Source organism: Sander lucioperca, chromosome 20 (genome assembly GCF_008315115.2).
Source record: "Sander lucioperca isolate FBNREF2018 chromosome 20, SLUC_FBN_1.2, whole genome shotgun sequence".
NCBI lineage: Eukaryota > Metazoa > Chordata > Actinopteri > Perciformes > Percidae > Sander > Sander lucioperca.
Window position 1 is genome coordinate 28473442 of NC_050192.1, and position 27094 is coordinate 28500535.

The following is a 27094-nucleotide window of genomic DNA, read 5'->3' on the forward strand; positions in this document are numbered from 1 at the left end:
ATGATGAATCCACCTTAGTTATTAAAAAGTATTGGTATCGTATCGGTATTGGCGATAATGGCCCTGTATTTACTTGGTATCGGATCGATACTAAATTTTGCAGTATTGCACACCACTAGTGAGGACCGCACCCAGACCATAATCAACATTGTTGTGACAACAGTCAGTCCCTCCAGGATTTTGCGGCCTTTTTTTGAGATTGCTGTGGCCCAAAATGCCTGATTTTGTAAAAAAAAATTATTTTACAGTCTCAAAGCTCTGTTGGGTCTCAGGAATCCAGCATTTTCAATGCACCGGAGCACAGCCGTCAGACTTTCATCATGTTACTGAGGTGTCGCGCCAGAGACTATGATGTCATCAAGGTAGCACTGGACCCCGCGTTATTATGGATCCTACGTAACTTCTAGGCAAGTCCCGCCCTACGAAGCAGGCCAATTGTTTGGGTTGGGGTTAGGCATTGACCTTGAGTGGTTAAGGTTAGGATAGCCGATTGGTCATTGGATAGGACCTGAACAAATCGGGTTACGTTACCTAGCGTAAGCATTGACGCCTGGCCAATAGTAGCGTGTGAATGCTTTTGAAGGGCGGGTCTGGCCTACAAATTGCGTGGGTTCCATAATAACGCCTGGACCCCTGACAAGCCCTTGAGAATAGATTACATCATTCATTGGAAGCAGCTGGTTGACTACTATAGGCGAGATCCATTCTGATGAATCTACGGGCTTAATAACATCCTGCTCTACCAGTTTTTTAGCTCCTCAGACACTGCTGCTCTAACTGAGAGGGGTAACCTGCGCAGTTTCTGCTGTACTGGTTTAATGTCTGGGCGTACTTTAACTCTGTGAGTAAATCCCTTAGCACATCCTAATGCCTCCACTGCCACTTTTGCAACCATAGGGTCAAACTGGACACACGGAGCTAAAGTGACCTGACCATCTGTTATCTGCATTTTTAATGCAAATAAGTCTCTGCCTAGCACCCATGTTTTACGATGTAGAGGTCTATGTCAGAATTGTGGCTCCCAAATGCTACGTTAGCTTTTAAGCATCCCTGTACAGGAATAGCACTTCTTCCATAGCCCTTCAGCCTGAGTGTTGGTTCCTTAAAGCAGCCATATTATGCTCATTTTCAGGTTCATAATTGTATTTTAAGGTTGTACCAGAATAGGTTTACATGGTTTAATTTTCAAAAAACACCATATTTGTGTTGTACTGCAGTGCTCTATCTCACTGCTGCAGATCCTCTTTTCACCTGGTCTCTGTTTTAGCTACAGAGTGAGACCTCTTTTCTTCTTCTTCTTCTGTACTATCTTTGATTGCACTGCACATGCCCAGTAGCTCAGATGTAGATCATGTCAGCTAGCTAGCTCCATAGACAGTAAAAGAAAGGCTGTTTCTACAACTTTGGTCAGTTACAAGGCAGGATTAGCTGGGAGACTTCTAAATGAGGGCGCACATGTAAGTAGTTCTTTTGTAGATTATGGTGAACTTGTGTGTGTTGTAGCAGTGCTTTGCTATTGAGAACGAGGTAGTATGCTAGCGTTAGCATGCTAGCGTTAGCCATAGCGTTAGCATGCTAACGCTACGAGCTAATGGTTGCGGTTAGCCTGCTCGTTTCGGCTTGTGACGTCACAAGCCGTGCCGATTTTGAACAGCTCACCCAGAGACTGAAGGCAGGACACATTCAGAAACCGTATCTCACTCTAAACAGCATGGGTGGATTTTTTTCAAAGTTTGTATGTGTGTGGAAGCACCAGAGACACAACATAACACCCCAAATCCCAGAAAAAGTGATTTCTTCATAATATGGGCACTTTAAGGGAAATACTAGGAAATAGCTCAGTTAACTTTGACGCTGGTAGTATAGATACAGCTGAGCCCGTGTCTACCATTAACTCAATGTCCTGGTCATCTACCCCTGTCACACTCACTTTAACTGTACACATGCTGCTAACGTCACCTGTATTCACATTCAGGATCACTTCTGGGACAGCAACCTCGCTCACAAGTGTGCTTCTCCTACAGAAGTTTGCGAAGTGTCCTTTCTTTTTGCAGGTTGCAGCTCGCCTCCTTTGCAGGACATCCCTGGAAGTTAGCCTTATGCTGAGTAGATCCACACCTACAGTATAGCATGCTTTTCCTCTTTTAAACTTGCTGTATTGCTGTATATATATATATATATATATATATATAAAAATATATCCCACTTACAAATATGAATATATATTTCTACTGGTATGCTTCCTAGTTACATTAATGCAAAAATATGAAGAAAAGGCTACAGCACAAATATTTCCATCCATAAATAAGAATAATCAAGTCTAACCTCTGAATTTCTTTTCAAAGTGCACCAGATTGATGCATTTAAACGTTAAAATAGACATTTTCTTACAGGGGAGCATGCCCATGGACCCCCCTAGGGGGGCTTCTGCCCCAGTGCAGCACAAGGTCTAGTGACGCCCCTGGGGCAGTGTCCCCGTTTTAAGTTTTACAAAGATAAAAACATTACCTGTTTTGGAGGTATTTACGCTTCAGAGCTGAAAATGTCCCCGGATGTCCTCAGAAATCTGGTCACCTTATTTTAGATTGAATTGTAGTAGGACTCCGCTGATCCGAGTTATACAAGAGACTCGCGATTCATGAGTCAATTTAAAGACTCAGAGTGAATCGCGGCTCAAACAGGTCTAGTGTGCGCCATCTTCTGTGGATGGTTCTTCATGACTGACATACATGTAGCTGATGCTTATGCTTCGGTACTTTGATATTAAAGCTATAGTGCGCAAATATTTTATATTAATGGACATTCATTCAAGCCATTGCCAAATGAGTTTCTACAAAGCTAATTAAGCCTATCAGCTCAACAAAACGCAGAAGCTCGAGTGAAGATAATAACCTCTTCTGAAGAGTCCATCATGGATTTTTAATCCTCTGTGTTCTCCTTGGCTACAAGCAACTGCGTGGAGGAGGAGAGGGGGTGCAACGAGTGTTGTTGTCATTACTTAGAATTCCTCATGGGGGAGACAGAAACTATGCACTATAGTTTTAATCAGGGCAGCATTCAGTCCAAAATAGCGGCCGTGCTTTAAGTAGCTGTTGCTCAAAAAGAACGCAACTATCGCCTCCTCTTTGCTTCTGCTCTCCTGCTGGTGGCAGCAGGGAGGCAGAGGAGCGGACTGTTGCTCTGCTCTCCTCCTGGTGCATAGTCTGCCAGCCGCGGGGAGAGACCATGGGGTGTGCTAACTAGCTAATTCTTGTCTAATTTGTAGTCTGGTAAACGGTAAATTCATCAAGACAGAGTCATGGCTTTTTCGTCATATCAAAGTGGTCCTGGTTTCATCTAAAGTGGGTTGCAAAAAAAACGATAGATGCAACCTGAGCCCTTCTGAGTCGCTCTGATTACAACAAATATGTGACTTCATATTTACACAAGACAGATCCTTTCTAGTCATACTTTCTAGCCTACTATCGCTGTAATACAGCCCTCAGGTGTGATGATCTCTAGAGGGGGGCTTCGCTCTCAGCCACATTACTGTGGACAAGAATAGAGCAGCTGCCAACAGGTAATCCACTTTGTGCTCCTCTCATTTAGGAGTCATTTTCACACACACATATCTCCTCTATTTGTATAACTAACACACACACACACACGCACACAAAAGTATTAATCTACCTAAGAGGGAAAACTTATAACTTACATTGGTTGAAAGAATTCCCTCTGAAGTTTCCTACAAGCACTGCCTTAAGGCTGTGTTCACATACACTCAGGTAGTCGTCAGGCAGTCGCCAGGCAGTCCGGCGAAAACGCAAGTCTTTCAATTCACAAGTTAAAACACAACCCGACGTCACCCTGCGGTGGCCAATCATGTCAGACTTGTCAGTTTGTTTTGAGGCGGTGTGAGAGTCCCGTACAGTAAACATCACTGCCTCTATCGCTGCCACAATAAAGTTTCAAAACACTTTGAGGGTAAAAAACTAAATCAGTAACTTACACTGCCCAGAAGTTTGTGTAATAGTTTGTGTTTCCTGCAACAAGCTCCAGCACAAAGCCAAAGAGGTTACAATAATAAGAGGCAAGACTTTGGTTTTTCAGAACTGAGGCCGGCCACACACTGGCTGCGTTGCGTGAGCGTGGCGTTTCTGTTGCGTGTCAGCTGCGTGGCGGCTGCGTGGATTTTTCTATGTCTTTACACACCAGAAACGTGTCTGACGCGGCGCTGCTGCTGCTAGCCTTGTCTGGACACATGTATGTTTCCCATTGATTTACTGCACTCAAGCAATAATCAGGGCAGCATTTAGTCCAAAATGGCGGCCACGCTGTAGCTGTTGCGCAAAAAGAACATATTTGTCATCTGTTACTTTTTGACAAAGCACAGTCCCTTTGTCTCTTTTATTTCTCTCTTTATCTGTGAAATGCAGCTGCCTTAAAGTGCGGTCAGAAACGTCGAGATCTATAAACAATCTGACTGAAAACAACAATTGCGAAATATAAAGTCTACCTGTGCTGCATTGGGGGGGTTAAAGAACTAGAGATGGGTGGGTGACAGCGAAGCTCTGAAACTTGTTTCACTCCTGTGAAGTGCACAGTTTTAATACATTGTGTTGAAGCCATACAGATCTTGCAAGAGATTGTTTTCCCCTGAAAAACGTTCTCATAGGTCGTCTGTTCAAGCAGCAATTACGACTCATATTAACTTTCATAGTGGTGATGCCCTCTAGCGGCCGTAGTAATTGTAATGGAAGAAAAGCAGAAAGTAATTTGACAAAGTATAAGAGCACCAAGTTTCACGTAAGGGGGTAGGTTGGGGTGGTGAATGGTCAAACAAACAAAGAACTTTCACCCAGTAGACAGATTTGTGTCATGTTAGAAGAAAAAAGTAAACAGCGAGTTTTTTTATTTATTTACAGAACAGACGGAACAAGCTATGTTACGTTCGGCAACACATGCGTAGCTGATAGAAAAGTTACGTCAGATTTGAACCCAAACCATGATGTTTTTCTAAACTTAATTCAGTAGTTTTGGTGCCTAAACCTAACCAAACTGTGACAGTTTCACAACATTAACGACGTGTTTAAAAACGGCACTGTTGCATTCTCTGGTTTAGATATGAGGACGGAAAACGCTCCCGTGGGTTATTACAGCGATATGTATTACAGGATAGGAATAAACAACCTATATTGTCGTATGGTTTGGAGATTTGAGATTTTGAGATTTATTTAAAATAGGGAAATTGCATATTAATGAACATGTATATAAATATCCAAGATTATAGCCGTTGGCTAATTTACATCTTTAGTCTGTTTGGCAGGTTGATGTTAAAATAACAAGTTCCAACACAATAGATCAATAAGAAAAATAACAGTAAAAGAGTGCAATAAACTAACAGACAAACAATAAGTGTTGCTCACGACAACCCAGGATTTGGGGGACCAAATTAATTTGGTGTTAAGTGCTTAAGTGCTAAGGTATTAAGAGTGCTAGTGTTATTGCACATTGCCCTATTGCAGAAGTTCATAACATGCTAATATAGATTGCACAATGCCCCATATTGCACATGCTTTTACACACACACACACACACACACACACACACACACACACACACACACACACACACACACACGTGTGTGCAGGTATTATTGCTCATTATTTAGCATACATAGCTGTATTTATGTGTGGACTGTTGCACATTATTAGCATACATAGATGTATGCATACAGGATCACAGGCCTGGTTTGTCCTCAGTCACATTCCCAAATGTCAAGGAGGACTTGTTGTGTATCAAATGAGGAATACCACGTGACTGATGACGTCCTAAGCTTCAAACATCACTGGTGCTTCGCAAAGTGCTACACTTGGTTTGACTGTTTTGAAAGTTTTGCTGCTAAACTATGATACTATGCTAAATAGAATAACTTATTTAACTTAAATATGGTGATGGACAGTCAAGACATAATGATATGAAATAATTTCTACCTGATACCAAGTAGGCCAAAGGTAATAAAATAAACAAACTGGAATTTGATGAATATAATGCTTCCTAATTTATCATAGATGTCAGGTAAAATGTCTGTGGGTTCCAGTGCATGTAGGGGTTAGGGGAAATCAGAGGGGGGATGAGGGCTTTAAAGAAAGGAAATATAGAAATGCAAATTAGTATTAGTAAAGCAGAGGTTAAATGTTTGATCTGGGGGGACAAAATAATCAAGTATGGCAAGAAAGGTGGGACAAAGAGGGAGACATCTATATAAAATTGTAAAAAATGTAAAAATGTAAAAAAAAATGACTAGGGTAGGTAGTGGACAGAGGAGAGAGGAAACAGTGTTGACAAGATTAAGGTTAGAGCACTGTGCACTAAACACAACACTAAATATGGTAGGGAAGTACCAGATAGGCTTGTGTGAGGGATGTCAGGAAGAAGAGACAGGGAACACAGAGAGAGAGATGATGAGGAATTATCCAAGGACCTTTATCTGAGGGAATTAAGGGTGCAGGAATTCACATTAAAAAAATTACTGAGCATGGGTAAGAGAGAAAAAGTCAGGGTACTGTTAGCTTTTCTAAGGGACACAGGGGTTATGGTTAATAGGATATGATGGAAAACAGGAATAGGGTGCTAGGGCTGCTGACATGGATAGCATGGACGATAAAACTCAGGGTAGTTCAGGGTGTGTGTGTGCGTTTTGTTTTGTTTTTTGAAGGGATTTAGATTGTGTAGATCCACACTCTGAGGCACAAGGTGGCGGTAACGCACCCATAAACTGGATGCCAACCGCCGTAAAAGACAAAGAACAATAAGAAGAAGAGACCAGTTTTGTAATTGGACCAGAGGTGTTGATTGGCAGCTCTGCTGCGTTTCCTTACAGGACAGAGAAATGAAGGGACCCGCCCAGGCTTGGAGGTGACGTCACGAAAGGACAAATCGGTTTACCGCGAGGTCATTCAGCCCTCTCCGAGCAGCCAGTTGCAGCTAAGTGGAGGCGCCATCTTAAGACACTGAGAGAGTGAGTGCTGTTATTCATTTAAAATAGTACACATGAAATATTACATCGCCACTTCTTTAAAGAGAACGTATTTTACGGATATGTGACTTTTGTTAGCCGCTTTGTTTATGCGATGTTTAAGGTTACCACTTCTGTTGAGAGGAGACCTTGCACCGGTCCACTTAGCTTAGCACGAATTTTTGCATAGCATTTTAGCATCAGCTATGCTAAAATAGGACAAGACAAATGCTGAGTTACGTGAATGTGTAGGCATGCAGCTTTGGGACTTTTGAGATAGGTGTTACAACGACGAACCAGTAACTTGCATGGACATTACGTGCGTATTCGTGTAACGTTAGGTTAGTGCTAGCTATGTGTTTTCTATAAGCTAGTCAAGCATTCCTGTCCGTGGTCATTCAGATGTTAAACTAAGCTAACCAGCACGTGACATGGCATCCCTCAGTTTAGGTGTCGGCGTCACATCTGCCTTTTAGCTCGAGCTAAAACACCGCTAACTTGTTGCTCATTGCAGCGTAGCTCCGCCAGCAGGCAGGACACCACCATGTACCCGACCGCTTTGACACAGCTGGCCCGGGGCAACCCGTTCAGCGCCCCCCTGTTCAGCCTCCAAAAAGTGGAAGAACCCCAACAAAGCCCTCATGGACAGAGGACACGCAGACTGGCAGCAGCCGCCACCGCACAAGGTAACCTCGGCGCAGAGTCCGGACTCCGCAGGCTGGCTAAAGTGCTAGCGTTAGCTGCATTAGCTTATCCGAACAGATTCGTCCGGTTGCAGCCAACTTTACTGCGTTATTTCAGCATAGATTCATGTGTTAAGTACAATTCACTGTGCGGGTTGTACGTTATAGTTTAAACTCCTTTTTTTTATCGTTATGAATGATAAGGGATGTGTTTGCTCAGGCAGTTAGCTGCTAGGCCTTTGCTGCACACAAGCTGCCTGTGGAGGACAAGGAAGGACAAAGTGGTATCTCTCCTTTGCACTGCAGCAAACTGTATATGAAGGGTCGCACTTGCAAATGGTGGATGTTAGATGAATTAAACGGTTTTAGTGGAGCGTCAGTAATTAACTTGTAATGGCAAACTAGTCAAATGCATGTGACCCCTAACTATGAGCTGCTCAGGGGCTGACATGAACAAAGTGTCCTAATTTTAAATATTTATGACAGGTTGTTAAAGTTACCAGTAGATTTATTTATTTATACATTTCAATTGTTTGTAATTTAGGAGTGGATCACATTTTTAATTTTTTTTTCAAAGAGGGCATGTTAAAGGGCGTACATACTTTATTTTCAGACTAAACGCTTGCTGGTAGGCAAGTTTAAACCTGTTGCATAAGGGAGAGATTGTTAAAATAAGTTGTTTTTCTAGTAAAGGCTTTTGGTTGGTCATCAATCTAGCTGGATTGAAGGCACCGACCTACTTTAGACCAATTCGATTCTTTAAACCCTTAACCAGTTAGACATCCAAATAGTTAAAGAAAGTGCCAACCTTTCTGAACTCCAAGATGTCCTGTTCTTAAAGTTTCACCTGTGTTTCTTTAGAGGGAGACAGTTGTGAGTTCGGCTCTCAGAAGTATTTGATCCTGTGCGGCTTTGGTGGGATTCTGAGCTGTGGCACCACACACACAGCGGTCGTTCCCCTCGATCTGGTCAAATGCAGATTGCAGGTCTGTCTCCATGGCTCGATGCCCTGTTTTTTTAACGTCCCGCCTCATTTACCCATGGCTGTAATTTTGTTTGGTTTTTTTGAAAATTCACCAATTTGCATGGGAGAAATATCGTCCCCATTTTTGTCATTGTGTATTGATTCTAATGTGTGTTAGTGATCATAACATGGTTGCATGATTCTGCACACATGTTCCTATGTGAGTTGAATGATTTCTACCCACCTCGCCGCCCCGCTCAGTCCACAGTAGAGGACTCTTAAAGGTCAGGAGTGCCAGACCTGAGGAAGAATGTCCTATATGTTCACCATGCTATTTGACACCATCAAGGGTGTCTGTCTGAATGTATAGATGACCTATGAGATTTTTATTTATTTAATTAGAGATATGAAACAGATTGATGCTGACATTTGAAGTCATTGATTGTTAATTATCACACTGACTGATTAACCTTGTACTGTCAGGTAACTTGTATTAAAAAGTCAAAAGTACATTTGTTAAGACAGGTATTATGGTGATGATAAACAAAATAATGTGGAAAAAAATAATTAAATATGCTATTGCTGGTAATCTGTTATCTCAACCGTACGTTATAATAAACTATAAAATCACTTAAACTTGTGCTGTTGCCAGAGCATGTTCAACAGGCTTCTGGTCATTTCTACCTTCTAGGCAGCCATAGGTGTTAACCATGTTACAAAAAATACAGATATCTGTGGCAAGTTTACAAGTCATGTACATTAACTTGCATTGTTACTGAGGTCAGTTGAAATCAGTGGCTACATGTAAGGTAAGAAACAAATCTAGAAACTTGTGTTAAAAATCATGAGCAGAAATGTAATATTTTGTAGTCAATGTGACAACTTGCAATCCACCACGATGGCCCATGGAACTCCATACTGTAATCACTTGAGTACAATGATTTTATCAACCTTTGGTGTGTGTGATCCTAATAAATGGTGGCATGTTGGTGGTGGAGCCATCTAATGGGAGAGTCCTGGCACTGAATTCAAACTGTCCACAGCTGGGACATGGGGAAACTGGTCTCAAGAAAGATTTTCCTTCTGTAGTGGCAACTCTTCCATTATGTGGCTCTGGTTTGGTGTTGATTTTTGTTCTGTGCTGCATGTAATCCTGCATGTTGCATGTATGTGTCCCCTCCCTTCTACTACAGAGGATGTCAGCTGCGAGTTTGGCTCCTCAAAGTACTATGCCCTGTGTGGCTTTGGGGGTATCCTGAGCTGCGGCATCACACATACAGCAGTGGTGCCCCTCGACCTTGTCAAGTGCCGCCTGCAGGTTTGTATGGAAGCTAAACCTCACAGTAGCAACGAGTTGCCAGCAGCTACTCCAACCTCTCAGCCCCATGGCTTCATGTACAATCTTCAGAGTAATAGTTGTCCATGACATTGAAGTGACCTATTAATAATTAACGGGCAACTTTCAAAGGGCTGTGCAAGTTCACTATTTAGCTGTTGCTGATTTGTATCTAGCCTCATTGTATATATGCAAAACTCAAATGGTACGTCTACATTTCAATTTAGGTCAGTCACCTAGTTCATAATTCATATTTCCCAATTAAATGGCTTAAATTTGAAACTTGAGTTGTCTGACCCTTGTGTATCAGTGCTTTTATACTTATGCTACACATAATCACCTGCAGAAATGGTTTAAGTAAAATGTTATCATATACCACACTGTTGTAGGCATGGCTTAGTTTATAGGTCATTCTAACATTTCACCTATTATGATGATGGGAATTTGATTAACAGTAACCATGACTTGACCAAAAAAACTCTAAATTGCAGTCTAGAAAATGCAATTCCCCCAAAGCACTTGACACTTAAACACAATCAAGAAAAACACTAGATTTGCGACTCAGTCATTGGGCCATACCAATGACTAGCCATCCGATAAGCCTATACATATCTGCATAAAACACCAGATCCCAGAGTTGCCAATGATTTAATAACATGCTTCATAAGTGTTAATTCTCCTCTTCAGGTGGACCCAGATAAGTTCAAGAGCATCGGCAACGGCTTTAAAGTGACATTGAGGGAAGATGGTGTCAGAGGCCTGGCAAAGGGCTGGGCTCCCACCTTCATTGGCTATTCCATGCAGGGACTGTGCAAGTTTGGCTTCTATGAAGTGTTCAAGATCTTCTACAGTGACTTGCTGGGAGAGGTGAGTCTAGTTACAGCTTTCAATACACTTTATTTACATAAATACATTGGTTGTATAGATATGAATGGGGTATGACACAGCAAAGAAAGTCACACCTAGAAAGCATTGTAATTAGACGGAGTTTTGCAGTTCACAAATGGTCAAAACACAATCAGCAAGCAGCTGGATGTCAGTCAACAAAGATTGTGTTGCCTGCTGTGTGTTCATGTTAAATAAAAATTACATTAACGTAACTGCTTTATACATACATACATGCATACACTAATTTGTTTGATAATGCACCAGGTTAGAGGGTTCCATGTTCAATTTACACCAATAGTTCTTTGACAGTCCCTTTCATATGTCCCACCACTACTGAAATGATCCTTGGGGTGGCTTGGAGGTAGTGGTCGCCCCATAACCACAAGGTTGGCGATCCCTGAGCAAGACCCTAAACCCCAAATTGCTTCATGGATGCTGTATAAATGGCTGTCCATTGGTCCTAAATACTACGATGGGTTAAGAATGCAAAAATAAAATTTCACTACATTGTGTGTATGTGACCAAAAGGTGCATTCAGACCAAAAAAAGCAATCCCGCGATTTGCCGCAGGAGAGTCAATGAAATGGCCCATTTGTGTGACGTCCTGTTGTGTTCCTTAACCCCTCAATGTAGTGTAATTAGACTTTGTTTCACAGTTACTGTTTTGCGTCAGATCATTATAGATCTCAACGTGTCCGACCACAGCTTTATTTCACAGAAGAGAGAAATTCCTTGTTGAAGCATGAAACATTCAGCTATTACACAAACCCCCGGACAGTGAAGTGCTTGTGTTTAGTTTTTTACCCTCAAAGTGTATTAAAACTTTCTTGTGGCAGCCATTGAGGCAGTGATATTTCCTGTTGACTGTACGGGACTCTCTCAAACCATAGCTCAAAACACACTGACAAGTCTGATCTCCTGTTACAAGATTGGCCACCACAGCGTGACGTGGGGTTGCGTTTCTCCAAAAGTTGAGTCGATCTTTTCGGCGCATGCCTGCTGCATTTTTTTTTTTTTTGTGGATCTGGGTCCAATTTAGGCACTTGTTTGTCTAGTTATGAATTAACATAATATCTTAATCACGTTGTCATATTGCTTAATACCAGTGTTGGACAAGCTAGTGGAAAGTGTAGAGAGCTAAGCTACCAGTTATTCTTACATTAAATGGAAGCTTCACTACACAGAAGCTAACGTTGGCCCCCAAATAATAGCAAGCTAAGCTACATGGCAAAAGTAGTTTACTACATCAGAGCTATTTTTGATACATCCATTTACAGGCCATACACGTCCATGAAAGGCAATGTCTGTGATCCTTAGCAGTTTTATTTCAGACGCAGCACTTGAGCTTCAGAAATGATCGGGCAAATGTAGCTTGTATGTAAAGATATGTTTATCGCTACTCCATTACTAATAAAATAGCTAAGCTACTGAAAAGCTTTTTGATTCAGATAACGTTGACACTATTTAGAAGTGAAACTAGTAACGTTACTGCCCAACATTCCTTCCAATACAAGTTGGATTTAGTGCCGTGGCGTGTTTTTCACAGGTTGCTAATGTAGGTTCCTTTTTGAATTTGCTAGGTGTCATAGTGACAAATTCAGGTTCAAGGGGTTTGCCAATCAAACCAGTTTAGCCTAATACACCGGACTGGACCGGTGAAAGCGGTAATTGACACTGACCTCAATGCTTAACATCATTTGAATTAAAGCCTTCATAGGGCTGGGTGATGATTAGGGTTGGGTACCTTTCGCATCTGAACCAATATCGGTACCGGTACCTGAAATTCGGTTCCCGGTAACCAACAGTACTTTTTTCGGTACTTTTCTTCTGTAATTACCAAAAAAAAATTCAGTTGTAAAAAATAATTACAAGCCTATTTATCCTATTTACTTAGAACATTATGTTTATTTAGAATATTTTACACTGACAGAAATTAAATAAAACCCTCCCTCTCCTCCCAAACCCGTCCCTACAACCTATTAAATTGAATAATTATTACATTTTTATTCTTGTATTTGTATATTCTTTTTTTTAGCCTGTTTTATTTTCATCATGACTGTTTTTAACTGCTCTTTAATGTTTCATGTAAAGCACTTTGAATTGCCTTGTTGCTGAAAGGTGCTGTAGAAATAAAGTTGCCTTGCCTTACAACAGCCTGTCAGTCAGTCCCCAGGGCATAGAAACCACTGTTGTGCCTGCTTGTCTCACAGGAAGTCAACAGCACCGTGACTGCTTTCGGCTCGCCATTAATGTCACATCACAGCGAATGGTGTCTGCGTGAAGTTTGGAAAAACTGTAACCACACTTGAAACCACTTTATCGGCATTGCTGTGACTCACTGACTTCAACAAAACTGCAGAGCCCACGTAGTTTGCGCCGTCCGCACCTCTGCGTGTGTGTTGGAGCTGCGCTCTCTGTCAACATGCAGAGAGGACAGATAAGCTTGCGCTTATGCGCTGTCAGGTACCCAAATTTGGCACCGTTTATTTTACGTGAACCAATACTCGGTAATACTGATGTGATTCGGCCGGTACTGGTAAAAGTACAGGGTTCGGTACCCAACCCTAGTGATGATATCTTTTAAAACAATATAAAAATGTCTTTTTGACCATTTGTTTTCACCCAACAGGAGAACACCTACCTCTGGAGGACATCACTGTACCTGGCTGCCTCAGCCAGCGCAGAGTTTTTTGCAGACATTGCCCTGGCTCCCATGGAGGCTGTTAAAGTTCGTATCCAGACCCAGCCGGGCTATGCCAACACCCTCAGACAGTGTGTCCCCAAGATGTATGCCGAGGAGGGACTCTGGGCGTAAGCATTCCGTTTTGTTACCAGTCACTGTCAGTAAGTTAATTTGAATGGCTGCCAGGATTTCAGATGTAGGAATAGATGCATTAGTGATTGAATAATTGATAAATGGAAAATGTATTTCTGATGACAACACGCTCCTTAGATCCACCTCTGGAGGACGCTGTGCTCTGAGCAGAGCTCCTCAGCAGCTTGCTGGCTGTACAGTTGGAGGTGCTTGAGTCATTGGCGTGTGACAACAGTCTACCTGTCCCCCAGCCCAACTGCAACACTGGCAACCCTGTCCTCTAAAGACAGGGATCTCCCAGTGCTGCAAGCCTGGGGGACGGACACATTTCACATTAGTTAGTGCACAGAGCTGGAAAGCTTTTGAAATATGTGTGGTCATTTACAGTCTATTAAATAATGAACTAATTACATTTTATTTGGTGGCAAAACCCTAGAATTTTTTGTTTGTTTAAAAACTGAAAATGTATGTTGTTCTAGAGCTTTGGAAGACGACAATGTGACGACTCCACTGAGAGATTGGCCCTTTAGATCAAATTGTTGTTGTCTCTGCTTTACGTTTACCTAGCAGTCCTTTCACAAACGTTTACATGCTTTGCTAGCAGTGCTGCAGAACCATGCATTAGCCTATTCATTTACATTTAGCATTGCTGCACGTCCCCCCAGTTTGGAACCACTGCATTAGTAAACAAGAAGTTCTGACCCAACATTCTAACGGAGTTAAATGATTTGCTTTCATTAGCGATTTTATGTACTGCTTTCTACTAAGGCTAGTATACTTTCTAGTCAACTAATTTATCCCCCTTCAGTGAGATTTACACAATTTTACCAGTTCTCACACTGTCAACTTTTTGCTGACTAGTTGAGAAAAGTTCACTTGTCTAGAGGGCTCAGCTGCTTCACTGTGTTAAAAAAATGCTAGCTAGCTCTATAGCCTACAGTCACAATCCTTTAAAATAATAGATAAATAAGTCCTTTGTTTTTGAAGATGCTGTACAATACAATGCTGGGAAAAGGTGAGAGGAAGATATGAAGCTGTTCAACAGCTTGCTGGCTGTACAGTTGGAGGTGCTTGAGTCATTGGCATGTTTGTCCCCTAGCCCAACTATAACACATCTACAGACAGGGAGCTCCCAATACTGCAAGCCTGGGGGGTGGACATGCTGCTGATCCAAGACCAGCTGACTGATAATGTATTGCTTTTCTTAGGAAACACTGTAGCTTCTCATTGCTATAACATTGCTGTAGTGTACAGAAAGGACGTTAACATATCGGTAAATTACAGCATCCTCTTTCTGACGGTCCAAGTTTTATAATGGCAAGGAAAACCCTGAATGTAGATACGTTGATGTGTAGACAGATATGCTACTTGTGAGCTCACATCTCATTCTTGCTTTCACTCCAGTTTCTATAAGGGTGTGGTGCCCCTGTGGATGAGGCAGATCCCCTACACCATGATGAAGTTTTCCTGCTTCGAGCGCACTGTGGAGTTGCTCTACAAGTATGTTGTTCCCAAGCCCCGCAGTGAGTGCAGCAAACCTGAGCAGCTGGTGGTCACCTTTGTGGCCGGTTATATCGGTGAGTAACAGAACATCTTAACGGGACACTACAAATCATGATGCTTAATAAAGCTAGAAAACCAAATAATCCGTTAATAAAGCAGTAACAATGGAGACGTTATGAAATCATGGCGGTTGGGAAAATTTACGGCAATAAGAATTTCTTACTAATGTAAGTGAAATGGCATTTATTGGTTTAATGTAATTCCAGTAATGCATCATTCCTTTGAACTTGTTTTTAAATGTTAGTTTAGATAGAGAAGTTATACCAGCTGATCTGCTGTTTCCAATTCTCTGATGTGGTTTTTGTTTGCTCTTTGTGCAGCTGGTGTGTTCTGTGCCATCGTGTCCCACCCTGCTGACTCTGTGGTCTCTGTGCTGAACAAGGAGCAGGGCAGCACTGCTGTCCAGGTCCTCAAGAAGCTGGGACCCAAAGGTCTGTAACACCACACCCCCAGTCCAAAGTAACTTCAGCAGAAAGCATAGTGAAACATCAACACGCTCCTTAGATCCACCTCTGGAGGACGCTGTGCTCTGAGCAGAGCTCCTCAGCAGCTTGCTGGCTGTACAGTTGGAGGTGCTTGAGTCATTGGCGTGTGAGAACAGTCTACCTGTCCCCCAGCCCAACTGCAACACTGGCAACCCTGTCCTCTAAAGACAGGGATCTCCCAGTGCTGCAAGCCTGGGGGACGGACATGATCCAAGACCAGTTAACTGATTAACGTATTGCTTTGCTTAGGAAATACTCTATCATCTTGTTGCTGTAACAGGATCAGACATAACTGAACTAAAAAAAAATGTTGTAAAATGTCCCCCTCCCTTCAAATGTCTTTTTTCTTGTTCTTACAGTTGAATGTTTAGGCTTCACTGTACAGAAAGTATCTACAGTGTTTTACACTTGAAGGATGTTTTCACATTCAACTGCTGAAATAGGAAGTCTATGTGCTCATTCAAGTCCCATTTTCAGGGATGGACCTACAAGTATCCCAAATATCCCAAATAGTTTAAATGCCAATTCTGGTCAAATATTCAACTTGCAAAAGTGTGATGTGAAAACTTTAGGCCTCTAAGCGCACGTGAGAATGGACTTTATAGGGAAGTAGGAAACGCCTGTTGTCCACCTACATTTGTAGAGTCTGGATTTTTAATGAAGAAAGAAGTAGGTTATATTTCCAAGATTCTAACAGGATAATGGAACTTTTTGTGTGAAAATGTTTAATACAAATAAGTAGAGCAATTTATATACATGTTAAACCTGTCTGGAGGGAATTTTTTTTATTCAAATTGACAATGGACATTTGAGTCTGTAGGCAGGGCAGCATGATATACACATTTGTCAATTGCCAGATTTTTTTGTACAGTTAATACTGAGTTAGCGCTCTCTTTATGCCATATGGGCAGTTTGGCAAAACAATGAACAGGACTAATTTGCTAATTTGCGGTTATTGAATTTAAAATGTTTTTGCATCAATTTTTTTTATTTCAGTGAATTAACAGACATGTTTTTTTGTCTTGCTGTAAATTGATCCATGTACTCGCCCCTGTTGAAAAGTGGACAAATTATTTTTTTAAGGCAGAAGTATAAAATTCCAACACCAAGTGAAGTCTAACATTTATCATTGATGTGCCATTCAATACAAGATCAGACTACAGCCTCCAAAAGAAATGCTGTCGTTTCCATGTGCACTAGAGACATACATAGAAATGTAAAAGGATTCTCTTACCCAATTTTTATTTTTTCCTTTCCATGTCTTCAACATTTTACCATCACATCATGTATTTCACCTGTGACCCTCAGTCATGCTGGCTCACTCCTGGGCCATGGGTCCTACCGTGATATGTTGGATTCCATGCAGAGCCTTTTCAGTTACTCATTATTGACCTCATACCATTATCCATTAATGGCAAAGTGCTCCCAGTGTTGTGTAGCTCATTGTCTGAACCACTTAGTTTACTGTGAGGTCAGCAATATGTCTGAATCTAATGTTGTATGTCTCCTGTTCAGGTGTGTGGAAGGGTCTGGTTGCCCGTATCATCATGATTGGTACTCTGACCGCCCTGCAGTGGTTCATCTACGACTCTGTCAAGGTCTACTTCCGCCTGCCCCGTCCCCCTCCCCCAGAGATGCCTGAGTCCCTGAAGAAGAAGCTCGGCCTCACAGAGTAACTCTCCCCCCTCCAGCCCTCCACTGAGCCCCAGTCTCCAGCAGACACATCTGAACCCCCTCCAAACTTCGAGTGCACAGCAGTTTTCTATATTTATGTCCTCCACTCCCGCTGCTCTACACCGAGCACAGGGCTGCTACTAATGTCTATTTTAAAATCAGAAAACAAGCAAGGAGAGAAGATGGAGCTGTCGCTCTTGGTTTACCATGAGTCACAGAAAATATTCCTCTGTAGAAACACCCGTCTGGTTTTATCAAGTCCTGTCATTAGAAAATTGTTGAAATTCTAATAAAAGAATTGAATTCCCTGGAAAACATTGGCTGTCTGCTCTTCATTTTTAAGTCTTACATTAATTTGCGTTTAATCAGTTTAAAAGATTTCAAGCCAGAAATTATTCAGGTAATACAACTTTGTTCTGTACATGGCCATAGATTTTTGCATTTCTAAAATATAGATCAGTTGATGATAAAATGTTTTGAATTTAGCACTGACATATGTAATACAGTATTTACCTCATTTGGAGGTCAATAATTTATCTACTTTGTAATTTGATAACTGTACATGGAGACCATGCTGTGGTTTGTTTTTATTCAAGTACTTTTGCCAGCTTTGCAGGGAACAATAAGTCTGAATGTGAACAGATGTTTGCTTACAAGAAAACTCCAAGACAGTGTTGCTCACCAAAACACATTGGGCTTTTCCCAATTCCCAAATTTGTACCTCCTCGATTCTCCGGCTTGTGACCCGGAAATCGTTCTCAGCGCGCCATGTTGAAGGACGCACCAATTCCAAAAATGCGGATCGAGGAGGCTCCTCGGAGGAGTTGAAATAGAGGATACACAGATTACCCTCGCAGAAGATTTCACCAGTGGCGGATCTAGAAAATTTTACATGGGGTGGCAAAGGGGTAGCAAGAGATCTTTGCAGGGGAAGACAGTACATGAGAACAGCCATATGTAAACACACTGCTATGGCCTACTATGCCCCGCAACACCCTGCTATGCCCTGAACTGCTATAATTATTATGAATCATAATTCTCTTTTTCTGTATAACTATCAGCGTCGGTTTCCCAACCGGCAGCAGCAGCAGATGGCCGCCCACCAAGACCCTGGGTCTGTCTGAGGTTTCTCACTAAAAGGAAGTTGCGGTCTAGTCTTGAAGAGTGAACTCTTGTTACGATTTGATACTATAAATAAAATTGAATTTAGCTGAAATTGAATTAAATGGCTTGATCATATTTACTAATACAGACAAATAGAATAGAAAATAGAATGTGTCCTATTTAATCAGTAATTATGATCAAACAAATGCTATGATAAAGAAACTGTAAAACATCATTAGATAATCTATGGTATATGTAATTCTTTACATAGCTAACCCTATAACGTATACAACAGAATAGAAATAGCCAAAAACTGAAAACATGTCATTTTACTGAGTGACATGACATGTTATGCTACTGTACTGCAATTTATATGAAAGGAGAATATAAACAAACCATATGGTCCAGGGGTAACTGCAGCCTCCTCTTCCTCCCTGTCATCTTCATCTGCCTCCTCCTGATCACTCTCTGCCTCTGTCCCTCTGAATCTGCAGCCTCCTCTTCATCCATCACAGTCAATTCTTCCATTCCCTCTTCTCTGTCACTTATTTCTGCATCTCCTTCTGTGGTCTTCTCCTGCTCTGACCCGCCTGGTCTCTCCAGTTTACTGCCTTCTCCTTCTTCATTTCCCTCCTTCTCTTCGTCCTGTGCACTACTCAGAATTTTCTTGGCTGGCAATATCCCCACTTCTACACTTCAGCTAATATCTCCAGCTACTCTGGCCTGCAAAAGTCAAGATGTGGAAAGCTCTGGCTATCCTTTTATTACATTACACTGTAGGGCCCTGTAGCCAATAAGTAGCCTAACAAACAAAATCAGAAGAGATGTATTACATGCACACAACAGTTATGTTTAGACTAGCCTTCTTAATCCCATTGTATTTGTTGTTTTCGCACTTTGACAGTAAAGGATGTCACCTGGTTTAATTTGTGCAGCCTTATTGCCGTGACGACTAAAACTACTTTTGAACGCACACATTATCCACACAAACAAGTTCCTTCCCGAGGCTATTTTGCAGCGGCACCGCGGCTTTTCTCCGGTGCTTAGCACCGCCCAAGACGATTGTGATTGGTTTAAAGAAATGCCAATAAACCAGAGCAGTTTTCCTCCCATCCCAGAATGCTATGAGAACTAGCCAGACCCTCCTCCAGCGCGCTTTGGAGGAGGGTCTGGCAAAACGAGACTAGCATACTGCTAACAAGAGGTCAGAAACACCACATGGGACCTTTAATTCAAATCAGCCTGCAATTAAACTGCATTATTAAACAACTCCAATGTAACATTGTCAAAAGGAATGCAGGTTTTGTGTTACTGTGTAGGACAACCCAATTCAAGCAGGTCTCAAAGAGTGCTGACTGATTTTCATCTTATACAGAAATGGTAAGAAGAATAGGTTTTATATATGTAATTGTTATTACATTTTAAATAAATAATTTGAATTTGATCATATGGCCTTAGCAATACACAAGTCGTGCTCTTCTTTATTTTAAAGTATTGATTCAGGCACCAACACCATTTTAAAAGTATCGTTTTAAGACCGGTATCGGAAAAAACTGACATCTGACATTTTTTGTTTTGTTTTTAATGTCGTGATATAGTATGTCTTACATTTCATTCATAATGGTCTTAAAAAGGTTTTAAAATGTCTTAAATTTGACTTGGTGAAACTTGCAGAAACCCTCTTGAATGCTCTTGAAAATGGTTAACAAAAATGTCTTACAATGAATTGCTATTTCTATACCACTAGTGTGGTGATATTTTCAGCCTTGTTAGTGGTATAGAAATAGTGATTTCTTTTTACTTTATCCGTGCACCAACGACTAGCGTTATAAGCTAATTAGCGGTTTGCGATAAAACTGGTCACATGCGATTAGCAAGAAAACATATCCCAGAGAACGGTCGACTTGGTACATGTGTTATTAACCCCTAGGGTCATTTTGCGCCGGATTTGTCCTTTAAGTATACATATTTTGTAGTTGAGGGTGAAAGCTTGAAGTGGGAATATGACAAATGGAATTTCTCAGGTATAGCATCACTGCCTCAAAATTATAATTCAGTAGAGTACTTAGCTTAATTGGTCTCCATCTTAGAGTGGCTCCTGTGTTCTCAGGTTGTTCTTATTTTCCACCACTAGAGTGTATGTTTGCTCCACTGTTTACCATTTGGTGGACAAGCGACTTCACCCTTCAGTTGTTGAGCAGAGATGCGAGAAGTATTTAGCTCCTTTCCTTTAATGACAATAATGTACAAAAAAAAAATTCAGTATCTTACTAACAGCGGTGGAAGAACTATTCATATCCTTTACTGCAGTAAAAGTACCAATACAACACTGTAAAAACACTGTTACAAGTAGAAGTCCTGCATTGAAAATGTTACTTAAGTAAAAGTATGTAAGTATCATCAGGAACATGTACTTTAAGTATTAAAAGTAAAAGTACTCAATGCAGTAAAATCCTCAATTTAATGGTCTAATCATTTCAGCTGGACTTGTAGGCCGTTATATTGTTGGCTAGTTTACTTTATAATAAAACAACAGATTTTATAAACTACATGTGTTTTGTGTACAAACATCTTAATGTTTAAAGTAACTAGTAACTAAAGCTGTAACAGATGAATGTAATGGAGTAAAAAGTACAATATTTCTCTCTGAAATGTAGCGGAGTAGAAGTAGAAAGTGGCATGAAAAGAAAAGACTCAAGTCAAGTACAAGAACCTCAATTGTGTACTTAAGTACAGTACTTGAGTAAATGCACTTAGTAACATTCCACCACTGCTTACTAATAATGTATTTTCACAAAACAATCGATCAGAACAGTAAGAACATTTGAACATGTTTTTAGTTTAGGACTTTTTGAGAAATGAGCATCTGTATCTTGAAAGAAGAGAGAATAAAGTTCAACAAGAGTAACAACAACTCCTTATTTGAAGGTCTGTCTCAGGTTTCTGTAGCTTTGGCTGAATTCCAGTCACTATTTTTGATTTGCATGCATCCACTGTACCTGCCTGTTTGTGTTGTATTAAAACACCACATCCTCATGCTGGTAATAACAGAGCTTTTGGTAAACCTTAGGGGAGCAAAGGTGCATCATAAAAATCACACACCAGATTTCACACTGGGTTCAAAGCGGCTAATGTGTGTGTGCGTGTGTGTGTGTGTGTAAGCGTAATGTATCACATGGAAAGAGGAGTGAGCAGGTTTACCTGCTGCTGCACACTGAGATCTGCATCATCTAATGCACCCTACCCTGGTCCGGGTCACAGCAATCCTACACACACACACACACACACACACACACACACACACACACACACACACACACACACACACACACACACACACACAGAGTATGTGGATGTACAGCTGCTGTCATTAGAATCCATTTGTTTGCTCATAAAATAGGCAGTTTGTACACTTGCGCCTAACAGGTGTTGCTGACAGGGTAAGGTTGCAAGGGGTCATGGGAAATGGATTCCATTTACGTTTTGCCTGTTTGTGAGATCATAATGTTATTGCTGTCTCATTGAATAAAACATCTACAATATGAGGGATAAAAAAGATTTCCCAGTGCTATGCTGTGCAGATACCCTCTTTTTTGGTCTCAGCACAGCAGTAATTTCCACATTTAGTGATAATGTGTAAATATGTGTACTCCATTGATTTGTTCCATATTCACAATCCACAGGCCTGTCTGTTCCCCTGTTAGCATTGTCCTTGCTAACAGTATCTGTGGTCTATTTTAGGGCTCCATCTCCAGCATATCTGACTGCTGATGGAAACAGCTGTTGGCTCCATCAGGGACAGTTAGGCTTCAGCCTTTATTATCAGGGACAATACAAATGTTTCCATCACACTGTGCCAAGGCAGAGTGAGATATTACACAGCCACGACCCCCATGAACCTCCAGCTTTAATGCATTTTCGACAAGAGTTTTGCTCGCAGCGAAGGCTGAATAATTATTTCTGAAACAACAATCTCTATTTTGCAGGGCATTAGGATAATGATTATTGGTTTTGATTTACCAAGGAAACTACTACTACTTAACTGCAATTCAGATTGTTTTCAGCTACAATACACATTTCTCCAAGAGTTTGGACTCTGACAATATGCTTATTTTTGTGTGTCATTGCATAGCTGCTAAGGAATCAATGTTTTCACTCCACCACTAGATTCGAAAAAATAATAAAAAGATTATCCTTAATTATAGTAGGCAGTAACGTTGTGAGTTACAACTGGAAAAAAGGTTGATGAGAGCGAAGTTGTGTGTCCTAAAACCAAAACAATGAGTTGAAAGATGCTAAAAGCTCCCCTGGAGCTAAGGGAAACTGCAGAGTTGGTAATAATTTAATGGAGGTTTGTCACTACAAGTGGCCACTTTTACAATACAATAGAAATGTGATCCATTGCTATAATATTGGTTAGTACAGCTTTAAACTTACATTTAGATGACAATATTTTAGGCTGCCATACCAAGAAATCCTGATGCCAGAGTTCTTCAGACTAAGGAAGAGTAAAGATCCTTTTAAACAAATTTACCTTAAGGCATGTTCAGATGACACTTTGTACACATTAGCAGAGTAATCTGTTAGGGGGCTGTAGGCCAAAGATTTGCTGTTGGGCCCCACCTCCATCCCTCTGTGCTTTGTGCATATACCCTGTTGCCTCAAAGTCCCCATTAAGTACACAGGCCAAAGCAGAATACACATGGCATCTATATTATTACATACACCAACTAGTACCCCTATGCTGAACCTGGCCCTAAGGTTTTCAGTTTGTAATTATTTGATTAAACAGAGTTTTATTATATATTATAGGAATCGGCACCATGTGAGCACAATAAAAACGAACAAGGTCCCTCTACAACACAGAGCCACGAGAATAGCTAACAATGCAAAAACCTGCCTTCCTTGGTATTGTACTTTACAGACCTGAAAACAAGTTGCATTTTGAAATATGAAAACTTTAAAAACATACAAGAGTTTTTTTGGCCCAGTGAGAGCGGTGTCCCACTGGATAGTATGCAGTGTTTCAGAAAGTGTCCCATGGGATGTGAGCGATTTTCTTCTCAAGGCATTGTTGCCAATAATGCTTGATGCATGTCATATATGCATGTCCCCTTTAGGGTACATACCATGAAAAACTTTTTCAGCGATTGTGCACATATATTTGGGTATCTTGGGTGCCTACTATGCAGACTTATTAGAATATACCCCCAGCCCCCCAATTCTTATTTTATTGTTGTTGATTTGTTTTGACTTTCGTTCTTGTGACTAATCGTTCAGTGTGTAAAATGTCAAAGAGTTAATAACAAGGAGAGTGTCCCTGGATTTCCCTATAAGGGCTTGGTTTCAAAACGGTCAACTTTTTCAACCTACTTAAGTTTGCAGGCCTGACATTAATAGTATAATTGAATCAAATGACCAAATCCACCTGACATGCAGTGAACCAGTAATTCAGGCTTGTCAAAGGAGCAAACAGATTTGGACGTTTACATGATACTTGGACTATAGTTTATATTTTTAGTGAGCTCACCATGTTTACTTGACAAGTGTCTTGGAATTTTGACACTTTTTTTATTAACCAAATAAAACCGTGGAAGTGTTTGCAGAGATCTTGATGCCTCAGAGAGAGTGGGAGCTCAGCCTGTTACTGTTGGCAGGAAAGAGAGGCAGCGTCAACACTGACTCCACCGCTCTACAGAGAGAGGGACCTGGAGCAGAGGAGACGGCATTAGCACATGTGCAGACATATGCAGTCATGCATCTAGCCATTGTCCTTACTGCCCTGTGCTGACTTTTGGAGGTCACTCTAAAATACCAACCGATGTTTCTGGTCACGTGAACGAGGGGCTTGGCTTGGCTTGCTGTGAGGAATTTGCAGTGGGAGGTATCCACTCCACAGATGGCCTGGGAAGTCTCTGCAAAGCAGGGAGGAAGCTCACAAGACATGTCAGATGGACTACAGGCTCAGCGGAGTCATGAGAAGGACAAGCTTGTAACTACATTCATGTTACATCTGTCACTGCATACAGCTGGGGTTCTGCTGTCTCACAGCCAAGATCTGTGAAGCTGTTGTAACCAGTGCTCTTGATCACAGTTAGAGTTTCACAGGACTTCAATGTGGCCTCATTATGTAACCAAAGCTAATCGTGACCTGACCATTGACCTACAATCAGAGCAAGGGGAAACACTCAAAAAACATCATCAGTAAAAATGGATGAAATGTAAAACTTCTGTTACACAACTACACTACTGAGTTAGTCAAATGTGTGAGGTTGTGTCAACAGTACTGTTGCAAAAGCTGTCAAAAGTAGGAGCAGCAATGCATTTTGTTGCATGTTAATAAAACTAAAACATTTCGCAAGACATTTTGACAGTGCGCCTGCTATTTGGTGCAATATTACCAGAACCAAGGAGGCTGTATCATTATCAAGGTTCTTAGGCTGTGTGTGTGTGTCAGTGAGAGACAATTGGTGAGTAAAGGCTATTGTCACCACAGGTATATATTGTAGTATAATTGTTAACACCTGTCCTGCAAGGAGAGGACAAAATGGCCTACATTAAAGGTCCAATGTGTAGGAATTTCTCCCATCTAGCGTTGAGATCATATATCGCAATCAACTCTCTCGCGCCACGCAGTTCAAAGTACGTATTACAGCTACGGTAGCCTTCACGCTTCAAAAAGCCGGTCTCTTGCTCTTTTCAATCTCCTTTTTCTTTTTATGGGCGAAGAAGAAGACTCCTGTTCCTGAAATTTGGATTTTGAATACGTGTGATCCTCCATGTTTCCTTCTTCAAACTTGCCGGGGCCAGGAAGCTACGATACCCATTAGCAGCATTAGCAGCAGCTGTGAGTTTATCATGTGACAGCGAAATGCGAAAGGCGGAGCAGTATGTCCTGTATGTCCCTTACCGGCTAACATATTTCAAGATGGCGCATGAATATGGAGCGTCTACCCCAGTTCATGAGAATGCAAATATAAAATTTCAAGCCAAAAGGAATACTTGGAATTGATGGTGGTGGTAAATATTCATGATAAAGGACAAGTTTGTGAACGGGCAACACAGATTTTGATAATGACCAACTAAACACGTTCCACACTGGACCTTTAAGGAGTAGTCGTAGTAAAGGCTGTGGTAAGCAGTCTAAGTAGCAAGACGCTGGATGTAATTTGTGGCACTTATCGAGTCCAATCGGCAAAATATTATCACCAGAGAGAAAAGTCTCCTCCGAACACATGGACGTAGTTTTTATGTTGGTGGTGTCAAATATATGAGAGTCAGAGCTGGTTAGAAAAATGGGGTAACATTTTATAATAAACCATCATTAATAAATGGTAAATTGATAGTTAATTCAACTTTAGTTAATAGTTATTTTACTGTTTACAAACAATGAAATAATGATTTATAATGTTTCCCTTGTTATAAGTAATGTTATAATTTGTTATTTTATCATTAGTTTAGTGTAATATAAAATAATTAGTTTATACATTTACAAGCTGTCCGACTGAAGAAGGAGTCTTTCCAGGATATGTTATCCCAGAGGACACCGGTGGCAGTTGCAGGGTACCGAAGGGCCCGAAGGGCTGCAGCCTCTGCCGTGAAAGAGGCAAAGCAGCGGGTGTGGGAGAAGTTCGGAGAAGACATGGAGAAGGACTTTCGGTCGGCACCAATGTGCTTCTAGAAAACTGGAAAAGCGGGGAACCATCCAAGCTGTATACAGTAAGGATGGTACTCTGTTGACCTCAACTGAGGAGGTAATAGGGTGGTGGAAGGAGCACTTTGAGGAACTCCTAAATCCAGCTAATACGCCCTCTATGGTAGAGGCAGAGCTGGAGGATGATGGGGGATTGTTGTCGATTTCCCTGGTGGAGGTAACTAAGGTAGTCAAACAACTCCACAGTGGCAAAGCCCCAGGGATTGATGAGATCCGTCCAGAAATGCTGAAAGCTCTGGGTGTGGAGGGGTTATCTTGGATGACACGCCTCTTCAACATTGCGTGGAAGTCTGGGACGGTGCCAAAGGAGTGGCAGACCGCGGTGGTGGTTCCCCTGTTCAGAAAGGGGGACCAGAGGGTGTGTGCCAATTACAGGGGTATCACACTTCTCAGCCTCCCTGGTAAAGTCTACTCCAAGGTGCTGGAAAGGAGGGTTCGGTCGATAGTTGAACCTCAGGTTGAAGAGGAACAATGCAGATTCCGTCCTGGTTGTGGAACAACAGATCGGGAGTCTCATTTATAAAACGTAGTGCGTAGGATCCTTACTAAAAGTGTACGTACAGCCAAAAGCCAAAAATGGCGTACGCCAAAAACAATTCAGATTTATAAAATCTGTAAGCAATGTTCCCTTTATAAATCACAGATTACCCACAAGTGTGCACACGTGAATCAGCCTCTTATCCCTCCCTGTACACGCCCATTTTTAACCATAAATAGTCAAGTCAAAGCACCTCATGAATGCTGATCAGTATGTTAATGACCCTGGCAGTTGTTCTTTCGTTACGCCGAATCATGACGACTGGCGGGGAAAAAGCAAAAAACTTCTCAGACATTCAGCAATTGCTGCAAATTGAGTTATAAATGCGGCCTG

General features: G+C 41.4%; 1 protein-coding gene, 1 long non-coding RNA gene and 2 other non-coding genes across 6 annotated transcripts; 3 read left to right on the top strand and 1 right to left on the bottom strand.

Annotated features, from left to right (window-relative positions):
* Positions 1-1924: 1924 nt before the first annotated feature.
* On the bottom strand, positions 1925-10588 carry LOC116062256. Its single transcript, XR_004107904.2, has 3 exons — positions 10460-10588; positions 7224-7228; positions 1925-1935 (listed from the first exon to the last, which is right to left on the bottom strand). It is a non-coding gene; the product is annotated as an uncharacterized LOC116062256 (long non-coding RNA).
* Positions 6754-17720, top strand: slc25a3a (solute carrier family 25 member 3a). 3 transcript variants are annotated; one of them, XM_031316911.2, is made up of 8 exons: positions 6754-7000; positions 7512-7683; positions 8542-8666; positions 10668-10847; positions 13498-13679; positions 15088-15260; positions 15567-15677; positions 17247-17720. In XM_031316911.2, the coding sequence occupies exons 2-8, from the start codon at positions 7542-7544 to the stop codon at positions 17405-17407; spliced, it is 1074 nt and encodes a 357-aa protein (XP_031172771.1). In that variant the 5' UTR covers positions 6754-7000; positions 7512-7541; the 3' UTR covers positions 17408-17720. The 3 variants fall into 3 exon arrangements, with proteins under 3 accessions (XP_031172771.1, XP_031172770.1, XP_031172772.1); XM_031316910.2 differs by lacking the exon at positions 8542-8666 and adding an exon at positions 9838-9962; XM_031316912.2 differs by lacking the exon at positions 8542-8666 and adding an exon at positions 9838-9962 and having other exon boundaries at positions 6882-7000; positions 7517-7683.
* Positions 13808-14010, top strand: LOC116062269. The gene has a single exon (XR_004107914.1). It is a non-coding gene; the product is annotated as a small nucleolar RNA SNORA53 (small nucleolar RNA).
* LOC116062273 lies at positions 15737-15939 on the top strand. The gene has a single exon (XR_004107918.1). It is a non-coding gene; the product is annotated as a small nucleolar RNA SNORA53 (small nucleolar RNA).
* Positions 17721-27094: the final 9374 nt, after the last annotated feature.